The sequence below is a fragment of the Clarias gariepinus genome, chromosome 6, assembly GCF_024256425.1.
Source record: "Clarias gariepinus isolate MV-2021 ecotype Netherlands chromosome 6, CGAR_prim_01v2, whole genome shotgun sequence".
Lineage (NCBI taxonomy): Eukaryota > Metazoa > Chordata > Actinopteri > Siluriformes > Clariidae > Clarias > Clarias gariepinus.
In genome coordinates, this window is record NC_071105.1 from 10,613,912 (window position 1) to 10,631,926 (window position 18,015).

General features: G+C 38.3%; 1 protein-coding gene across 2 annotated transcripts in view; it reads left to right on the top strand.

The window, feature by feature from the left end:
- Nucleotides 1-10,366: 10,366 nt before the first annotated feature.
- The window catches only part of ror1 (receptor tyrosine kinase-like orphan receptor 1), a 129,930-nt gene continuing 122,281 nt past the window's right edge, over nt 10,367-18,015 (top strand). For both annotated transcript variants that reach the window (XM_053497604.1, XM_053497605.1), the window contains exon 1: nt 10,367-10,594. In XM_053497604.1, the coding sequence (XP_053353579.1) occupies nt 10,447-10,594 (148 nt within the window). In that variant the 5' untranslated portion in view covers nt 10,367-10,446. The remainder of the gene's footprint in view (nt 10,595-18,015) is intronic.

Here is an 18,015-nt window from a genome sequence, read left to right on the forward strand (position 1 = left end):
TCTTGTCTTTTTTTTTGGGGGGGGGGGATAATTGCATATATTTTGAATAGTTGTTCATAAAATAGTCAAATAAAAGAGGGCTTAAGTGACTGGTGTAGTGTTTAGCCTTTATAATCTTATTTTTAATCTCACAAAAGGCAACATGAATGTAATTATTTAGTGTTTTTTTAACCCATCTTATGCATTAAGATTTCATTTTTAAAGTCTTCTTTGGTGACAGCATGCATTGTGCATTTAGATAAGTAACAAGGTTCAACTTTTAAGCCCAGAATTAAAGAAAATGTGGTTAACTATCATACCAGTAGCGCTACGGGCATTTTTAAATGAATAATTTACTTTTTAGTTTAGAATTTGGGTAACAGGGTCAGTAATCTGAAGGGTCATTTTCTATCTAACATCCATATTCTTCAAGAAATCTGCATTTATGTCAGTCAAACAATGCTAGTCAAGTAATGGCAGTAATATACTGCATATGTGACAAATAAAGGCTTAACTTAATAATCACCCAGTAGAAAAAATAAATTCACTGAAAGGGAAAAAGACCGTGTCAGTCCTCTTAAATTGATTTCAAATTTTTTAAACAACTGAACTACAAAATATTGCGTATAATAAAACTGTAAAGTTGGTGTGTCTCTACATTAAAGACATTTGTAAAGAAATTATTTACAGGGACGTAAGATGTGTAAAAGAACTACATATGTTTTTTTGTCTGTCTGTTTGTGCATGCATCACGTAAAAATTACTGAACAAATTTTAATGGGGTTTTCACGTGTTTATTTGGCCGAGCTTGAGATAACATTTAGGCTTTGTTTCATCACAATCAGCCCATGAGAAGAGAAAATATGCTTCTTTGAAATTTAAATAAAAAACGCTCTTATAAAAAAATCAACATTGAAAAAAAATCAAGAGTTGATCTTAAAATTGAACAGATGGTGCTGTACATTTTTAAAATATTTTTAATATGAGTGTGCAGTTTCTCACACTGTTATTCTGCACACTTGACAATAACAGTAATTTTACTTCATTCCAAATTTACCAGATGGCGCTGTACATTTTTAAAAACATGGTAAATTAAATTCCACGTGAACAAAATCATCTAGTATACAATATAACTACAGTACAATATACATCGATCAGCCACAACTAGGGTGTGCCCTGTCTCATGCGCTGTCCTGGGATAGACTCCAGACCCTGCATACAGGATAAAGCCGTATAGACGATCCTAAGACTCAAAGCTCCCAAGGAATTTGCTGCTAACATCACATTACCAGACACCACAGCTCACCCTCAGTGGACTTCACGTGCCAAAGGACCAAAGCTGCCCTGATGGCACAAAGGGAACCTACACAATATTGGACATAATGCTTTGGGTTTTAATGTTAAAGCTTATTGGTCTATAACGTCTAAGATTTTACGATGCCCCTCCTGGCAATTTTCAAGTTTGTAACACAACATCAAATTTTTATATTTCTATGACGTCAGAGGACTCCTGCCTGGAAATCGTAACTGTTATACTAATCACCTCTCACATCACACAAAGATGTGGTTATAGTGGTGGAATGAAATGCAGACAGGAAACATGCATAATAAAACATTCTGCATTATACACAGCAATTCGCTTGGGGAAACTTGGCCAATCATTAAATGCTTATTTAACCATAATATTCTTACCAGACAAGCTTTGATGGTTCTTCTTAAAGCACTGCCAGGCAAAGATTAAAAAGGCTTAAGAGGCTTAAAATAATCTAATATATATAGTCAAACAAAACATTAACTAGGCAGTGTGTTGCCTCGTATAAAATAATAAATTTAAAAAAGTATTAAATATGAAACTATGGCAACATTAAAATTAATTTTAGTCTCATTATAGCGGTCATAAATAGTATTTGACTTTGATTATTTTTCTCTAAACAACATATCAAAGGTGGGATGACAAAGTCGGTGGGATACAATTCTAATTCAACCAGCCACCAAACCTTTTAAGGCTCAGGGCCTCACCCAAGAAGCTTGATCTCTCTTAAACAGAGGTTTAGTTAGCAGGTTTAAGGTTTAGCAGTGTGTAAACTGCTAAAGATCAGAATCAGCTGGAACTATCTATACGATAATATACTATAAGAGCAGGTCTATCTGGACCTAAGGTTATTCATAGCAGTTCAGAGACTGTCATGTGTTGGTTCTCTCAAATAACATTCTGATCATATCAGTCATCAAGACTAAGATGACTCCAGTTTGTGTGAAAGCTCCTCAGGTGAACCTAAAGTATGTTACCCCTTTCTCCAGGTTTTACAAGGTTATTTCACATAATTATTAAAACCTTGAAGGATAGTGCTGAACTGTCAACTCTGTTGAAGAAAAGTGGTCCGAAAAAAAAAATCTTGAATGGATATCAATGGAAGTCGCATAAATAGAGGGTAAAAAATCAGTTTGCTAGGGAGCGTAAAGATTGGACTTTGGAGCAATGGAAAAAGATTGTGTGCTCTGATGAGTCCTGATTGATGCAATTCCAGAGAAATGGATGTATCAGGAAGGGAAGCGCATGAAGCAATGCACCCATCATGCATGGCGCCCGCTGTACAAGCCTCTGGAGGCAGTGTTATGGTCAGGCCTAGGCTCACCAATGTTATGTGGGGATAAACTGAATTACTGAATGTATATACTGAATGAACAGGTTATGACATATATGTTTTTTTTTTCCTTCCTGGTGACACAGACTTATTCCAGAGTGATTCTGGAAGCAATTCACAAATGAATTGACCCACACATTGTAAACAATGCCGAACAAATTCTTAGAGTGTGATTTCATTAGGCCAGGCAGTGTATTTATGAATGCTGCCAGGTCACTCAGAACCAGCACTGACAACTTGGCAAGAGGGCTCCAGAGAAAGATGACTGTATGACATTGGTATTTAGAAAAAAAATCTTTCTTTGGAACGGTCTTGGCATTCATGTACATGTGCACAACAAGGTGTCCGGTTTGGCATCTCTTCCTGACAGTTGTATTTGGTTACATACTTAATAAATTTTATGCTAGTCAGTTGTATTTTCATATAGGTCAAGACCAGCCAGTAATAACATACTTCATATAAACAACACGCACTAGAAATGCCGTGGTTACTTTTAAAACTCTGGTCTGATAAAATCAGTTTAGGTAAATGTACTATTTCCTGTTAAACACAATATTGTGACTTTACTGTGAAGCATGAAAATATGGGTAATATTTGCCACAGGTTTACTCTACCCATAGAACACAGATGTTTATGCTTTTATTTTTAGCTTGCATGTCCTCGTCCACTGTTATGTTATTATGTCAGCACTTATATATTCCTTGTTTATGAGCTAATCTTCATAAATACCTTCCACCTGGTGTCTGTAAATGGTGGACTGTTGGAGCACCCATCAAAAGGCATTATTTTCCCATTTCTTCTTGTGTTTTTGATGGGACGTTGTCTTCTTCACAGTGCTCGAATTTTCTCTATTCCATTCAGATTGTAAAATATTTTTTTTGATTGGTTGCCATCATATTAGATAGCAACACTTTTAGTTTAATTATTTCCATGAGCACAGTAAACAACTTTACAGTGGCTTGGACTGTGAATGCAAACATTCCCATTTTTGGCATTTATGCTTTGTTATTATTTACTTGAAATGTTTGCCGCACAAAAGTACTGGTGGATAATACAGAGCATCTGTACATGTGTTTCAAATCTGTCCTGAATAAACCTAATTAACTATTTAAATCTGAATAAACACGAAATAAGCAAGAAGTAACCTAAAAACAATTGGATTGTTTTACATAGGAATATACAATATGTGAACATTTGTGCTGGAGATCTTTAGGCATGTGATAGTGATGCAGTAAATAGCATTGACGTCTCATATTCTCACAGTTGCCTCTTCAGTCCTGAATTGGATTACAGCTCAGGTGGAATTTCTGTGTTTTCAGTTTCGTCCCATGTCCCAAAAACATGTCAATAAGTGGACTGATGTGAAATCTTTCATGAATGCGAACGAGTGTGTGCATAGTGAACGAGTTTGCATAGTGTTCTGTGATGGAAATAACAGGTAGGTTCCTGAGATAAGCTTAAGATTTACCATGATTCTTATCAGGAGCACAGAATTTCAAGCCTGTGCCCGCTTGCCTTTTTCCCAAAGTGCATCCTTGTGCCATCTCTTCCACAGCTGACCTACAGACACACACCTGGATATCTACAGATTCGTCGGACCGGGTCACCGGCTCATTGTAGGCACTTTTGGTGGTGGACAGGGTCAGCATGGGCATCCTGACCAGTCTGCAGATATGCAACCTCGGACACAGCAGGCTGTGATGCATTCTGTGTCCTGCCACCTTTGTATTATAGAAAGCATTAACGTATTTGTGGGAACAAACCTGGCAGGCTTGCCTTTGCTCCTCATGCATATAAGGGAGCCCCAGGCACACATTGCGGGTTTACCATTTGTCCTCTCTTGGACCACTTTTGGCACGGGAACTCACAACTATGTACACTATATGGACAAAATAATTTGGCCAAATCTGCAGTGACATGTTCGACATTTTGCGGCTTTAACAGCTTATACTTTTCTTGGAAGGCTGTCTAAGAAGGGTGTTTCTATGGGAATTCGTACCCATTCATTCTGTAGAGCATTTATGAGGTCAGGCACTGATGTTGGATGAGAAGGCCTGGCTTGCAATCTCCGTTTTAGCTCATCCCAAAGGTGCTCGATGGGGTTGAGATCAGGGCTCTGTGTTAGGGCCAGTCCAGTTATATAACAAAGTTGGAGGCATAGCACTGTCCAAGATGTCATTGTTTTCTAAAACAAACTGGGGACAAGGGACCTGATTAACACAATCAGATGCAATAATTAACAGGTTTGGCCAAATACTTAAAAAGTACACCATATACTGTACATAACAGGACCATCCCACAAGACCTGCATTTTGGAGATGACCCAGTCATTAAGTCATTACAGTTTGGCCTAAAAAAAAAGTTGCTCACATTCTTTCACTCCTATTTTCAAGAACTGTGAAGTTTACTTTTGCCATAATATATCCCACCTCACACCCCACAGGTGTCATTATAATTAAATCTTTTTTCACTTCACCTGTCAGTAGTGTTAATTTTACTACTGACTACTGTTTAATATACGACTATTTTAACTGAGCGAAATAAATACTACATGAACGTGATCCCAGTGTTGCTTAACTCCTGATGCTTTCCTTCTCTCGTTTTCGTGATGACAGGATCTTGCACACAAACACTCACATTTATCAGACATGACAGCACACATTAACTTTAATAGCTCTTGCTTTGCTAATGGGGTTTTTCTGTCAGGAAACTTGTATGATCAAATATTTTCCAGTGTTCATTTTGATTTCAGTCGTTATAAGAGGCTTGCAAAGTAGACAAGCTCGGAAAAAGGCGACCACCCAAGACTTTAAATATTTCCTCTTACCCTGCCCACTGAAGTGCTCCTCATATTTATTTGCAATGACTACCACCTGTGCTACAGTTCACTTTGCTTAGTGGCTTTATTAATGTCAAGGGGTATACGCTATCTGATAATAAAATTATGTTGGACTGTATGGTCCAGAGATTTAAACGGGTACATGGTAATAATGAATAAAAGTGTCATTTTTACATGCAACAGATTTTAACCGTTAACATTGCAAATTGTAATATACTTCAGTAAAATAATGTTTTAGCAGAATACTAAAAGAGGAAAGAGAAATTAAAATACCCATGGCTGTTGTGCATTCAGTGTAATGTCTGAAGTTCCGTCTGCTGCAATGTTTTATAGGATGTTAAGTCTTAAAAGGTCTAAAAGTTGGCAATCCTTTTCTCATTGTGAATTCATGCAGAAGCTTTGTTCCTATAACCTAAGACACACACCAGTGGTCCAGAACTGAAGATTTATTCTCAGAGGGAAGTTCTGCTGTTATGTGGCAGATAATAGAGGTTCAGCCAAAGCGATGGCTCTTCCTGTAGGCCTGTATGGGCCTCAGTCTCCCTGCTCATTACAATTATATGCTGTGCATGGTTGCAATTTCAATCTTGTTTTGCTCTTGGAAAATAAAACAGATAGACATCAGAAGAAAAATAAAGAGAAAATAGCTGCATGTCATAAATACTTCGCCTCTCTCGCTGCATGGCATGTAATAGTTTCCAAATGTTTAATATTAGATGCAATCAGGCTGAAGAAAAGGAAAAGGCAACAGGCTGTTTTCTTTCTTTTTCACTAAGTAGGAATATTTATTTCCAAAGGTAACAATGTATGAATTACACACAATAATACTTTTACAATTTAATACATTTCAGTAAAAAAAAACTATAGTCAAGTATTTAAAGAATCCCTATATAAAAGGCATGTTTGTATTTGTTACAGGATTGACATCATTCTGAAAATTCTGTCTATTTCATATCCCACTAACAACTGAGCAAATGTTTGCAACGGTTTACAAATGAATTCACTCCCTCTGGGATGAACATTAGCTCAGATCTTGTAAGCATCACTGTTCCAGATGATTTTCAGGCATTAATATGTTATTCCTAAGTTTAAATAAAATATACAATACTATGCAAAATGTGGAAATAGGAGCAAATGTTTTACTGAGACAGGCTGCAAGGTGCCTAAAGGTACAATTAAAAAAATGTTAAACTCAGCGGCAACTTATTTCCTCTCTCGTCTGTTCCAACCACTCAGCACTCTTCAGCATCATCACTAATTACCAGCCTGATCATCTGTCATTATCTGCACCAGTTTCTTACTGGTTTATGCCTAAAATCACTTAGGCTACGTTTACACTGTCGGGTAAATGTGACCCAATTCCGATTTTTTGCTCATATGTGACACATATCGGATATGTTCTATGCCCGTGTAAACAGGAAAAAAAGCATGCATTCCGATATTTCGAGATTGGTTTCAGGCCTCCTTCATATGTGGAAATAAATCAGATCTAAATCAAATATGTGCTAATGTGATTGTCGTGTAAACGGACAGATCGGATTTCCTGAGGCATTGCGTTCTGTACGCCATTAAAACTGCGACTTCTTCGTGGTTTAATGACGTAATGTTATTCTCCGGTGGAAGCGCGTGTGGAATTATAACATCGCAGGTGACATGGAAAAGGAAACGCACCCAAAAATCTGATATAGGCAACAAACCTGAATTGGGCATCGAGACCTGCAGTGTAAACATATCCTTACTCACTCACCTTCAATACCGCTTTATATATTCAGGGTCACGAGGACCTGGAGCCTATCCCAGGAGGCTTATGGCACAAGGCAGGGTACACCCTGGACAGGGTGCCAATCCATCGCAGGGCCCACACTACAGGCAATTTGGGAACGGCAAGTAGCCTAACCTGCATATCTTTGGACTGTGAGAGGAAACCGACCAACCACGGGGAGAACATACAAACTCCATGCACACAGAGACAGGAATCGAGCCTGGCCGGGAATCGAACCCAGACCCTGAAGGTGCAAGGCGACAGTGCTAACCACTAAACCACCGCACCACCTGCCTAAAATCAGATGTCTTTTAATGCTTAAATAATTTATAGGGCACTGTGTGGCTTAACAAACAAAAAACATTGCTCTGAAACTGGTCAGGTACAGGGACTATGAGAGGCAAGAAAGTGGAGGATGTAAAAAAACAAACTTCCTTTACAGGATCTCACTTATGTTTCCTCCAGACCCTACCTAGTGTCTAAACCTTCCAAGTACTGCTTACAGCTCATTTATTTACTCATTATGACTTTTCAGCAAAACTTAAATTCCATGTTTGTAGCACATGCATCCATGTAAAACATCTTTCATCTTACACAACACTTTGCTGTCCCCTTCCTGCCTTCCTTTCTCAATGAAATCTGCTGAGAGGTGTCACAAGGCTTGGCTTTGATCGCAGTCTAAGGTTAGCACGTGTCAAAAGGCTGATGCACAGAGAGGAAATGAGAGACGAACTTTGGGTTGCAGAACCAGCTCATACCGTGACTTCAAAAGGTGATCACTCAGAACCTTTTTCTCTGCTGTCGACATGACACAAATGAACAGAAACAGGTCAGGATGCGAGACCCCGAGCTTGTAAATTGCTACCATTCTCTGTACAGTCCCTACAGTCCTGCAGTGCTTTAAAGTGGAAACGGGGGTATGCTGACTTTCATAAAAACGTGAAGACACCGGCTTTAAATCCACATAAATCATCGCGGGAGAAGCTTCCAGATGTGAGTCGGACCGATGGACTTAGAGAGCACTGCTATAATAGATGTTGAAATGTAAGGAGGAATTTTAAAGATGTGCATGTGTATAAATTGAAACAAACTGCCATGTTGCGTGATCACATTCTCACGTGTTAGTGGCAATGCCTAGTAAAGGAAGAATGAGAATATGACTAAAATTATCAACAAAAAAATTTGATTTAATCTTTCAGATACAATCTGGTTTAAGTCAGAAACCTACAGTCAGTGGTCATTTTATTAGGTACATCAATCATGTGTCTAGTTTCAAAGCAATTTTTATAAGCACGGTGGCTTAGTGGTTAGCACTGTGGCCTCGCACCTCGAGGGGCTGGGTTCAATTCCTGCCTCAGGGTCTGTGTGCATCAAGTTTGCATGTTCTCCTCATGCTTTGGGAGAACATGCAAACTTATACAGAATAAAGCAGTATAGACAATCAGTAAGTGAGTCATTAAAACCTGCCATTTTCTTAATGAAAATTGTATAATCCGAGCCCCATCCTCAGAATCTACAAAGACCCATATAGTGCTTATAAAATAACTGACAGGAGATGCATCCAAACACAAGCAAGCACTGCAGACCAGACATCAGTTTTCCACACAAGTTTTCTTTGATATTATATAGGCCACTTTTGCTAAAGTTAAAGTTATATACTTTGTGTATAGTATAGTGCACTTTTATACAGTACCTGCACTTTATATTGTCCTTTAGTTTTTTTTGTCTTTTTTATAGTTATTGGATAGTTTTGTTAATTTATGGTGTTAATGATGTCTTAGCTAGTCAGCTAATTAGAAGTCGTAGCTGATTAGTTTACAGTTTAATTTGTTTATTTATGTTGCTAATTCATGTTGTATGCAGCACCTTGGTGCTGGAGGAATGTTGTTTCGTTTCATTGTGTACTGAACTGTATATGGTTAAAATGACAATAAAAGCCTACCTGACCTGACTTGACTTTTTCTAATACCACAGCTTTATTCATCGCTTTCTTTTATATTATGTGCCACACATCTTCCAGGTTATTTGTACAAGCAATGAAAATTCATTATTTCATTAATTTATCTTCTATACTGCCTATCCTGATACATGATTGCATGTCTTTTGATTGTGGGAGGAAACCGGAGTACCCAAAGAAAATCCACCGAGCACATGGAAAAAATGCACACAGCTCCGAGATGGGAATCGAACCCTCTACCCAGGATATTTGGGGCCACAATGCTAACCACTATAATAATAATAATAATAATACATTTTATTTATAATGCACTTTATATTTGAAGCAAATCTCAAAGTGCTACAAATTAATTCGACCGAAAGCTCTGATAAAAAGATAAGTTTTAAGTATGCCAGCATGCCACCAAGCAATGAATAAAAAAAATACTAGCTCTCTTTTAATGCTGATAACAGGGTTTACTCTGTAAAACTCCCTGGGTGCATGGTGGCTCAGCTCATTATCACCTTGAAGGCCTAGGGTTTGGGGGGGTAGGGTTTAAATCTCGTCTCTGCTGTGTGCATAGTAGAGTATTATCAAGTGATGAAACTAGTTAGTAACCTAGTAACCCACTCACTCATTGTGTATACCACTTTATACTGTATATATTCTCCTATACCAGGAAACTTAAAGCATGAGGCAGGGTACACTTATGCACACATCCGGAGGAAACCCACCAAGCACATAAAAACATGCACACAGACCCGAAGCAGAAATCGAAACCCTCGACCCTAGAGATCCAAGGCAACAGTGCTAACCACTACACCACTGTCCCACATCCTAGTAAACCGGTATAAGGATGGAAACTTGAAAGCACTTTTGTAAGTCGCTCTGGATAAAAGCGTCTGCCAAATGCCTAAATGTAAATGAATGGTGGGACATGTCCTCAGTCAAACACAGGACATGATGCAGGTCATATCCGATTTCCAGCAGCAGGTGGCGACACACACACTGTTGTATGGAGCGCGTGGCTTCAGCTCGGGGGGCCTAGATAGTACGTGAAGTGTGTGTGTGTGTGGAGTTTTGGCTTGTATGCTGGATAGTTCAGGCGTCAGTAAGGGGGGTGAAAGTAGAGTCCAACTCCTAAACACTCACGAGAGTGAAGGAGAGAGAGAGAGAGAGAGAGGGAGCGCGAGCGCAGGAGACTAACCACGCGCGCGTAAAGAGCCTCCAAAGAGTTGTTGCACTTTCCAGAAGTCCTGAAGCGTTTTGCAGTGGATGTACAGGCATGTCGCCGGAGCACGAGCGCGGAGGAAGGTGGTGGCCGAGGCGGACAGCGCGGCGATGCCAACAACAACACCAGCAACAATACCGCCGCTGCGTCCTGCACTTCATCACGATTCTCCTGAGCAGCTGCGTCACGCGCACTGCCGCCGGTAAGAGCCTCGCTCTACTGTTACTCATCATCATCATCATCATCTGCTGCTGCTGCGGCTGGAAGTTCCAAATGGGAAAACTTTAGGATGCGATTATTAAAAAGCAATTTCATGCATTGTGTCAAATCCGGTTCTGTCTAAATGGAGAGAGAGAGAGAGAGTCCAGGCAGTTCCAGGCTTGTGCATGCGAAAGAACACACAGGAAAGGGCCAACATTGCAAACTTATTAATTTCTCTATTATAAATCATATATAACATTTATTATTATTATCGATAGGTTAGTCAGATATTAAGGTCACGTGGCCTTCCTTAAAAGGTACAAAGCAGGTGAAAAGTCTTAACACCTAATTAAAATTAAATCTTTTTACTTTAAATCTTTTTTCTTTTTCGGCAGCAGATTTTGTTCATATTTACGGTTTCCATTGTTGGAAAGTGAGATGTGTTGATTGTCTTCGTTTATTTTACAGAAGCGTGTCTTTTAAATTGTATTTTAATCAGAAGCGTCTTATTCTATCTCTCTATGAGCTCGCGCGCTGGCGTCAGACAGACTGAAAACCTCGCGTGCGCTAATCTAATTATCATCTTCTACTAGTGTCCGCAGGGGGACGAAAACTTTCACTCACTATGCGTTTCACTACATATATAAAACAAAAGTTTATGGACGTCCAATCGTGTCTAATATTAAATCCCTGATATTTAAGTTGTACAAAATATTTATTTTATGATTATTTATTTTTAAGTCCTTCATTGACAGGTTCATTATTTTCACTTTGGTCAGCAACAAAGCCACAATTCTCTGTCAGTGACCTTTGGTTTCAGTTAACAGCTATTTTTTTTTTTTTTTTAGTAAAACCCTTATCCAAGTTTGAAATTAATCATGTATTTCTTTCATTAAGCTCTGTTGTGACTGTGGTAGCTTTGTGTCCGTGTGATGCCAGAGCAGCAGCAAAAAACTCTTAATTTCTTTTCAAGAATAACAAAAAATACAACATCAAACCAGGAAAAAGAAAACCATGCTAAGCACATCACGCACAGTTTCGTGTAAACATGTTTAATGTGTTTCAGTATGGACTTGAGCTTGAATGCTAATCTTAAGAGTACCACTTAAATGTTTTGGAAGCGATAGTGTAGACGGGTTCGATTCACACCTCGGTTCTGTGTGCGTGGAGCTTGCATGTTCTCCCCGTGCTTGGTGGGTTTCCTCCAGGTACTCCGGTTTTCCTCCAACAGTCCAAAGACATGTCCAAAGAACACTAAGTCTCCTGGGACCCTGTACACAGGATAAAGAGGTAGAGGCGATGAGTTATGAGTTAGTGAGTAATAGCGAGTGTAGGCCGTGGACTGGTGTGTGTGTGTGTTAAAGATTCATATACACATACATATATTAAACTGTGTGTGTGAATTTATGGGTAATGAGGGTGAGTTTGATACCAGCAGCTGAGGTACAAGCTCGATGCTATTTTGTCGGAGCAAGGCTCTCAGAATGCTTCAGAGTTTGTTGAGGTGAACAAGCGTTTCCTAAACCTTCAATCTTTAAGATTAATGTCAAAATGTGTTTGATTTCAGTGCCTTAACATGCCTTAATTTCTTACCTGACCCTATCGTTGCCCTATAGGCATCTTTCTATTTATATCGACTGAACATCAAATTGGAGCCCATGTTGGTTTTGCCTCTTCGTAGAATGACAATGGAACTCTTTAAGGGCAATGAACGTGTGTGTGTCAGCATCTTAGGGCGTTTTCTTACTGGAATTGATTGTTCTGTTTCATTCCCGATCACGATTTCTCCCCCTCCCTAATCCCCCCCGCAGGTCTGCGTGCACATTGTAACATTGTTTCATATTAATAATTTTTAGGTAGTTTGTTTCTCTGCTGTCCAAAAGGAGAAAGAAAAAGAAACCGCGAGTCATAAACTGTTACACCTGTTGATGTTGTTATTTTTTTGTGACAAAATCAACGGCGCTCTAAACAACATTCCTACTGACACATCTATTGCGCGGCTCAGAGGGTGAAATAAGCGCACGCTGCGCGGATACGGCACGAGGCACTGGGGAATGATTTTAAAGCTCTACTCTATAAGGTGAGGAACCAGCTTCTGTCTACATTTTCTTCTGATTTCCACAGTGTCATTGTTAAAAAGTGCTCATTAAACATTTTTTTTATCATAGCACAAGAGCATTATTTATTTTAGTTATTTAGTTTTTTTTATAGCAAAAATAGTGTTTATGTACACTGTGAATGAATCATACAAATGTAAAGAATAAATAAAGAAATACAGTTAAGTACAGTGAAATACAAGAAGTGCTACAATTAAAAATAATGCATGCTGTAAAGTTAACGAATAGCATAGATACATATAATAAACATCTAATCATGTACTTCTGTTCTCCCCAGGATCGTCTTGGTTCAAGAGAGGTCTGGTGTGTGATGGAAGCATGTCCTTGTGACCTGGAGAGACCATGAATGGCTGCCAAATTTTCTTATCAGGGGGACAACATTCCTATAAGAGAGATGCTTGTGCTCTTTTTTTGCCTTACCTTGTTGAGTGTAGCCTTTCAAACTTTGCTGATGTGCTGAAACTATTGAACCTGAAACCTCACCATGCATTAATGTTGTGTGGTTAATATGTTTTGTGTGTAGTGTGTTTATACTGTATTTTTTAAAATAAATGTATACTGTAAAATCCAAGGTGTGTGGGTGATTTGGAACAGAGACAAAATACTGGTTAGAGTGCAAAATGTTTTATTAAAAATTATTCAAGTAAAATATAATTCAAGCAAGTGTTGTAACAGAAAAGTAGCTGTCAAAAATTAGAAAAATGTCAACATTAAAATGTATCGTAATTTCTATACTTACTTGTACTTGCATTAGCAAGTGGGCGTGTTACTGAAATTAAGACATTGGCACTTTTTAAATTATAAATATATTTATTTAACAGAGCTCTTGATGTTCTTTCCTCTGTATCTGTAGTCAGCGCAATTTTATCCAGGCCACAAGAGTCTCCTGCTCTTGCACGTCAGGTTTTTCCTCCTTCTTCTGTTGTTAGCTGGTCTTGTGCTACCATCGGAGGTCTCAGTCTGTTTCCTCCAGTGTCTGTCTGCAAGAAAATATAAAAGCAAGAAATTAGCTGATCTGTGGCAACCATAACAGCTTGGGCAATTTAATTCTTCCAACATCAAAATTTTGTCACAGCAAGCTCCACAGACAATTACCAGGAGATGCCATGATAATATGAGACTCTTTTCGACAGCGGTAGTATTTAATGTTAACTTACCGCTCGCTCACAGGCTCTCTGCTGGACCAGGCTCCACGCTGTCCGGTTCAGATGATGAAGGTAGATGGTGTCGTGGGACAGAGGGGTTTCGACTCAATCACACTGGATGGTTTTCATCCTATTATTTATCTTTTCCTCACTTTAGAATTGCACCGTGCGCTGTGTGCTGCTGGAGTCGAAGTTTGTTTAACTCTGCATGGGATTGTTTAGTGCTGCTGCACACGTGGGCGTCTAAATACTTATGTATTCTTCATGAGTTTTTATGTATAGTGTCCGATTGTCTTTGGATGTTTTCGTCTGTCCAAATTTCTAGCAAATACAGTACTTTGGCATTACATTAGAGATTCTTTTGAAGCCAAGTTTGTCTATGTACGGAGTTCCCGAGCTTGGAACGGTTGCATGCATACAGACAAAAATCAATTGGTCCTTTGGCCAAGTGTGCTCGGAAACGGTTCTAGGACCCCAGTGAGAAAACGTCATTAAGCCTCTCAGTTGGAGGGCCTTTGTAAGGTCGGATTGCTTCATTTGCCTTAGAAAGGGAGCTGGGAATAAGATAACGCCTAATTATTCAGAGCAAAATCCCCCATTGGCCAAAGTACATTAGCTTAAGTGCTATCAGTGAAATCTGAAGTGTTGAATGCAGTCTCTGATGTTCATTTAGATCTAGTAATAAGTTGGGGTGCGAAGAACAGAAACATGGCTTAAATTGAATTTAACCAGTGTTTTCATGGGAGACAGATTTTACAATTTAGACATTAGATTAAACCAAAGGCAAATAATCTCCTCGCTCCTCTTGATGTTTACAAATCTACTGAATTTAAACCAAACCATTTGGAGCTTAAGTGAGATGTTTGCTCATGTATTTAGTGCTTAAAGTGTATATTTCAGGGCATACTGCCTATAACCAGCTCCTTCAGCGAACAGCAATAGTTTAAGCTTATAAAAATGAGTCAGGTAAGCAGCATTAGCCAGATTAAATCATGTAGAACTTGTGTGTAAAGACATTGCTCACTTTATACACAATGAGCTATGCTCAGAAAAGCAGTATACATTATTTAGGTTTGATAAAGTGTTCATTTTAACCAACAAATGCACTGAGGGAGTACTTGAATGAAGTACAAGCCAAATCCCCCAACTGTCATGCTTGCTTTGTAAGTCCAGATTTATTGGAATTGGAATATATTAATATATACAAAATTATTGTTTCTCATCTCGGAGACCATTGAGCATTTAAAAAAAAAATTCCCTGGTGTAACAGTTGATGAACTCATCTTTTTCTATACATATAATAAAACTGTAAAGTTGGCGTGTCTGTACATTCACGATATTCGCGGAAAAAATGATTTGGGGGGCATGTAAAATAAGGAATAGGACACATCAAGATGGTTTTTGGAATTTTTGTGCATCTGTTTGTTTGTGCATGCATCACATAAAAACTACTGAACACATTTTAATGTGGTTTTCACAGGTTTATTTGGCCGAGCTTAAGGTAACACATAGGCTTTGTTTCATTGCAATTGGCCCACGGGAAGAGAAGACATGCTACTTTAAAATTGAACTGGAAAATGGCATTTATATCATTAAAAAAATTGACCTTGAAAAAATCATTAGTTGATGCGGAACATTTTTTAATATGCGCATATGAGTGTGCGATTGAAATCTACTTAATAAACGCGATCTCAGACCTTCATTCTGTGCGCTTCACGGTAACACGTAAACATTTTAGTTCATTCCAAAATGTAACAGATGCTGTTGTACACTTTTTAAAACGCCCTTATGAGTGTGCAATTAAAATCCACACGAACAAAGTCCAGTGAAGAAATAAATACTTCAAAATATGAAGTACAGTTATGGTTAGTAATCTTCATCTAAAAAACAAAATTTCACTTGTACATTAATTTTACAGTTTTTAGTCCTGACAGTTTATAAGACTGTATTGTACATACAACATCTTAGACTGATATGTTTGTTAATTACAGTTTAGATGTCTGATATAAGTTAGGTAGTCTGTCCTTCCTTTTTTTTTTTTTTATACTATAAAAATCACTATTACATATACTAGTTCCAGAAAACCCTAATGAAGGTCCTCTGTTTGTCTGGATACGAACTGGAGGAGCCTCTTGCCTGAACGGTCGGGTGTTTTTTCAGCTCCCAGCACACTTGGTTTAACTAATCAGTTAATTAACAGCTTTTCCTAAGTTTAAATGGGTGTGATGGAGCATGGAAACATTTAAAGGTGCAGGACAGGGGGTCCTCCAGGACCAGGGTGGATAACCAGCGGGGTAGACCTAGGGGGTGCCTAGTTATATGTAAGGAATAAAACACTATAAGGCGTGTGCACCAAGAAAACAATCAAGAATAGAATGGCTGGATATGCATTTGCCTGTTTCAGGCTGCAGTTATTTTAATCTAACTGAAGTTCCAGAAGTGTTTAATTCCCCTTAAAGCATAGCAGCTTGCCGATAGATAGATAGATAGATAGATAGATAGATAGATAGATAGATACTTTATTGATGCTGAAGGAAATTAAAAATTAATGAAAATTTTTTTTGTTAAAGATTAAAAACACATGATGCTTTTTATATATTTAATGCCGTGGAATGTCACAGAAACAAGTTGGTTCCTGTTATAACTAAGATTGTAGTAGATAAAATAGTCATTATTTTACTGGTATCTCTTTCCTTCCATCTCTTAAAAAAACACAAAAAAACAATGCAGCTTGTGACGTTACTGAGAAAGCGCAAAGCATAAAGTCCTTCGTCCAAAGACTTTTTTTGTCTTAATAACCTCACTACAGTCAGGGCTACTGTTACAGAAAATAAATAATCTTCTGACCAATCAGAAATAAGAGTTCGGCAGTGCTCGGATATAAATCGATCACAATGTTAAGCAAAGCATCATATATTTTATTTTATCCAAATTTAAAAACGGGTGCATCTTAGAAACGACAATCCCATAATTATGTTTATATATATATATATAAATATATAATTTTTTTAGTATTTATTTATTTTATTTATTTTTGGTTTGCTTTCAGTTATAATGTGCTTAATATTTCACATATGACAATATCATGGACAGATGGATAAATAATTATTTATTAATATAATAGCAATTATTATGATGTGTGTGTGTGTGCACATACGTCTAGTTTTTGACCGGTTGCTCCCAGGGTTATAAATCAGTCTTTATGTCGGTCTTTTCATTACTTGCTCCGTAGCAGATTTCACTGTAGTCAATTTAACTGCAGGTATAGGCTCCATTGCATGCTGGGATCTAGATTAAGACCTGTTGGTTGATGGATGGATTTTGTCATTGGTGAGTCCGGTAAAGCATTGCGTTAACATAAATGGAATTTCTTCCCTGCCGCTCATGGATGATCTCACACGACATGTTCTTCAAACGTTAGAACGTTTCACGTGGACTTTTATGACGACGAACGAAAAGATCATCCAGCCAAGCCGAGAGCAGCCTGTGAGATGGAAACCGAGCTCTTTGGTAATTCAGACTTTGGGTCTAATAACAGTCGAGAGTCTATAAATCATGAGGGTGGAACCGTATGATCTGAACTGTACGTTGAACTGTACAGAATGTTGACAGTAAAGGCACTTTACCTCGGAAAAAGCAATGTGAGGGAGGATCCTGCTCTGAACTCTGCTCACACACCGTGGTTTAATCTGCTCTCCAAAGGCTTGGTACAGCCACTCCAGTGTCCATACGTACTTCTGTTTTAAATCCTTTATAGATATCGAAGGAATGCTGACTCGACCAAGTATAACAATCCTGTGTAAAGCCTTACAATCGGTCTTTCTTCCTTTATCGAGTTGTGTTTTTATCACGTTCTTGGCTCACGTTAACACAATATTGCTGTATGATTTATTAATCACCGAGTTAAAAATCATTTTCAGCACACACTTTATCCCGAGTTTAAATCTGTATATTAGTGGTGTCAGGCATAAAGAATTACCCGCGTCCCCCCATTTATTACCGAACTTGAAGACCAGCCAGACTGAAATTTAGCTTGACGTCAGCGATGCATATAATGAAAGGACAGCAATAGTTTCTATCAACAGCATTTAATCGTTTGAATAATTACTCTCTGTAACCTCTCCCTATGAGGAAATGTTCCTCCAGAGAAAGCTGGGTGT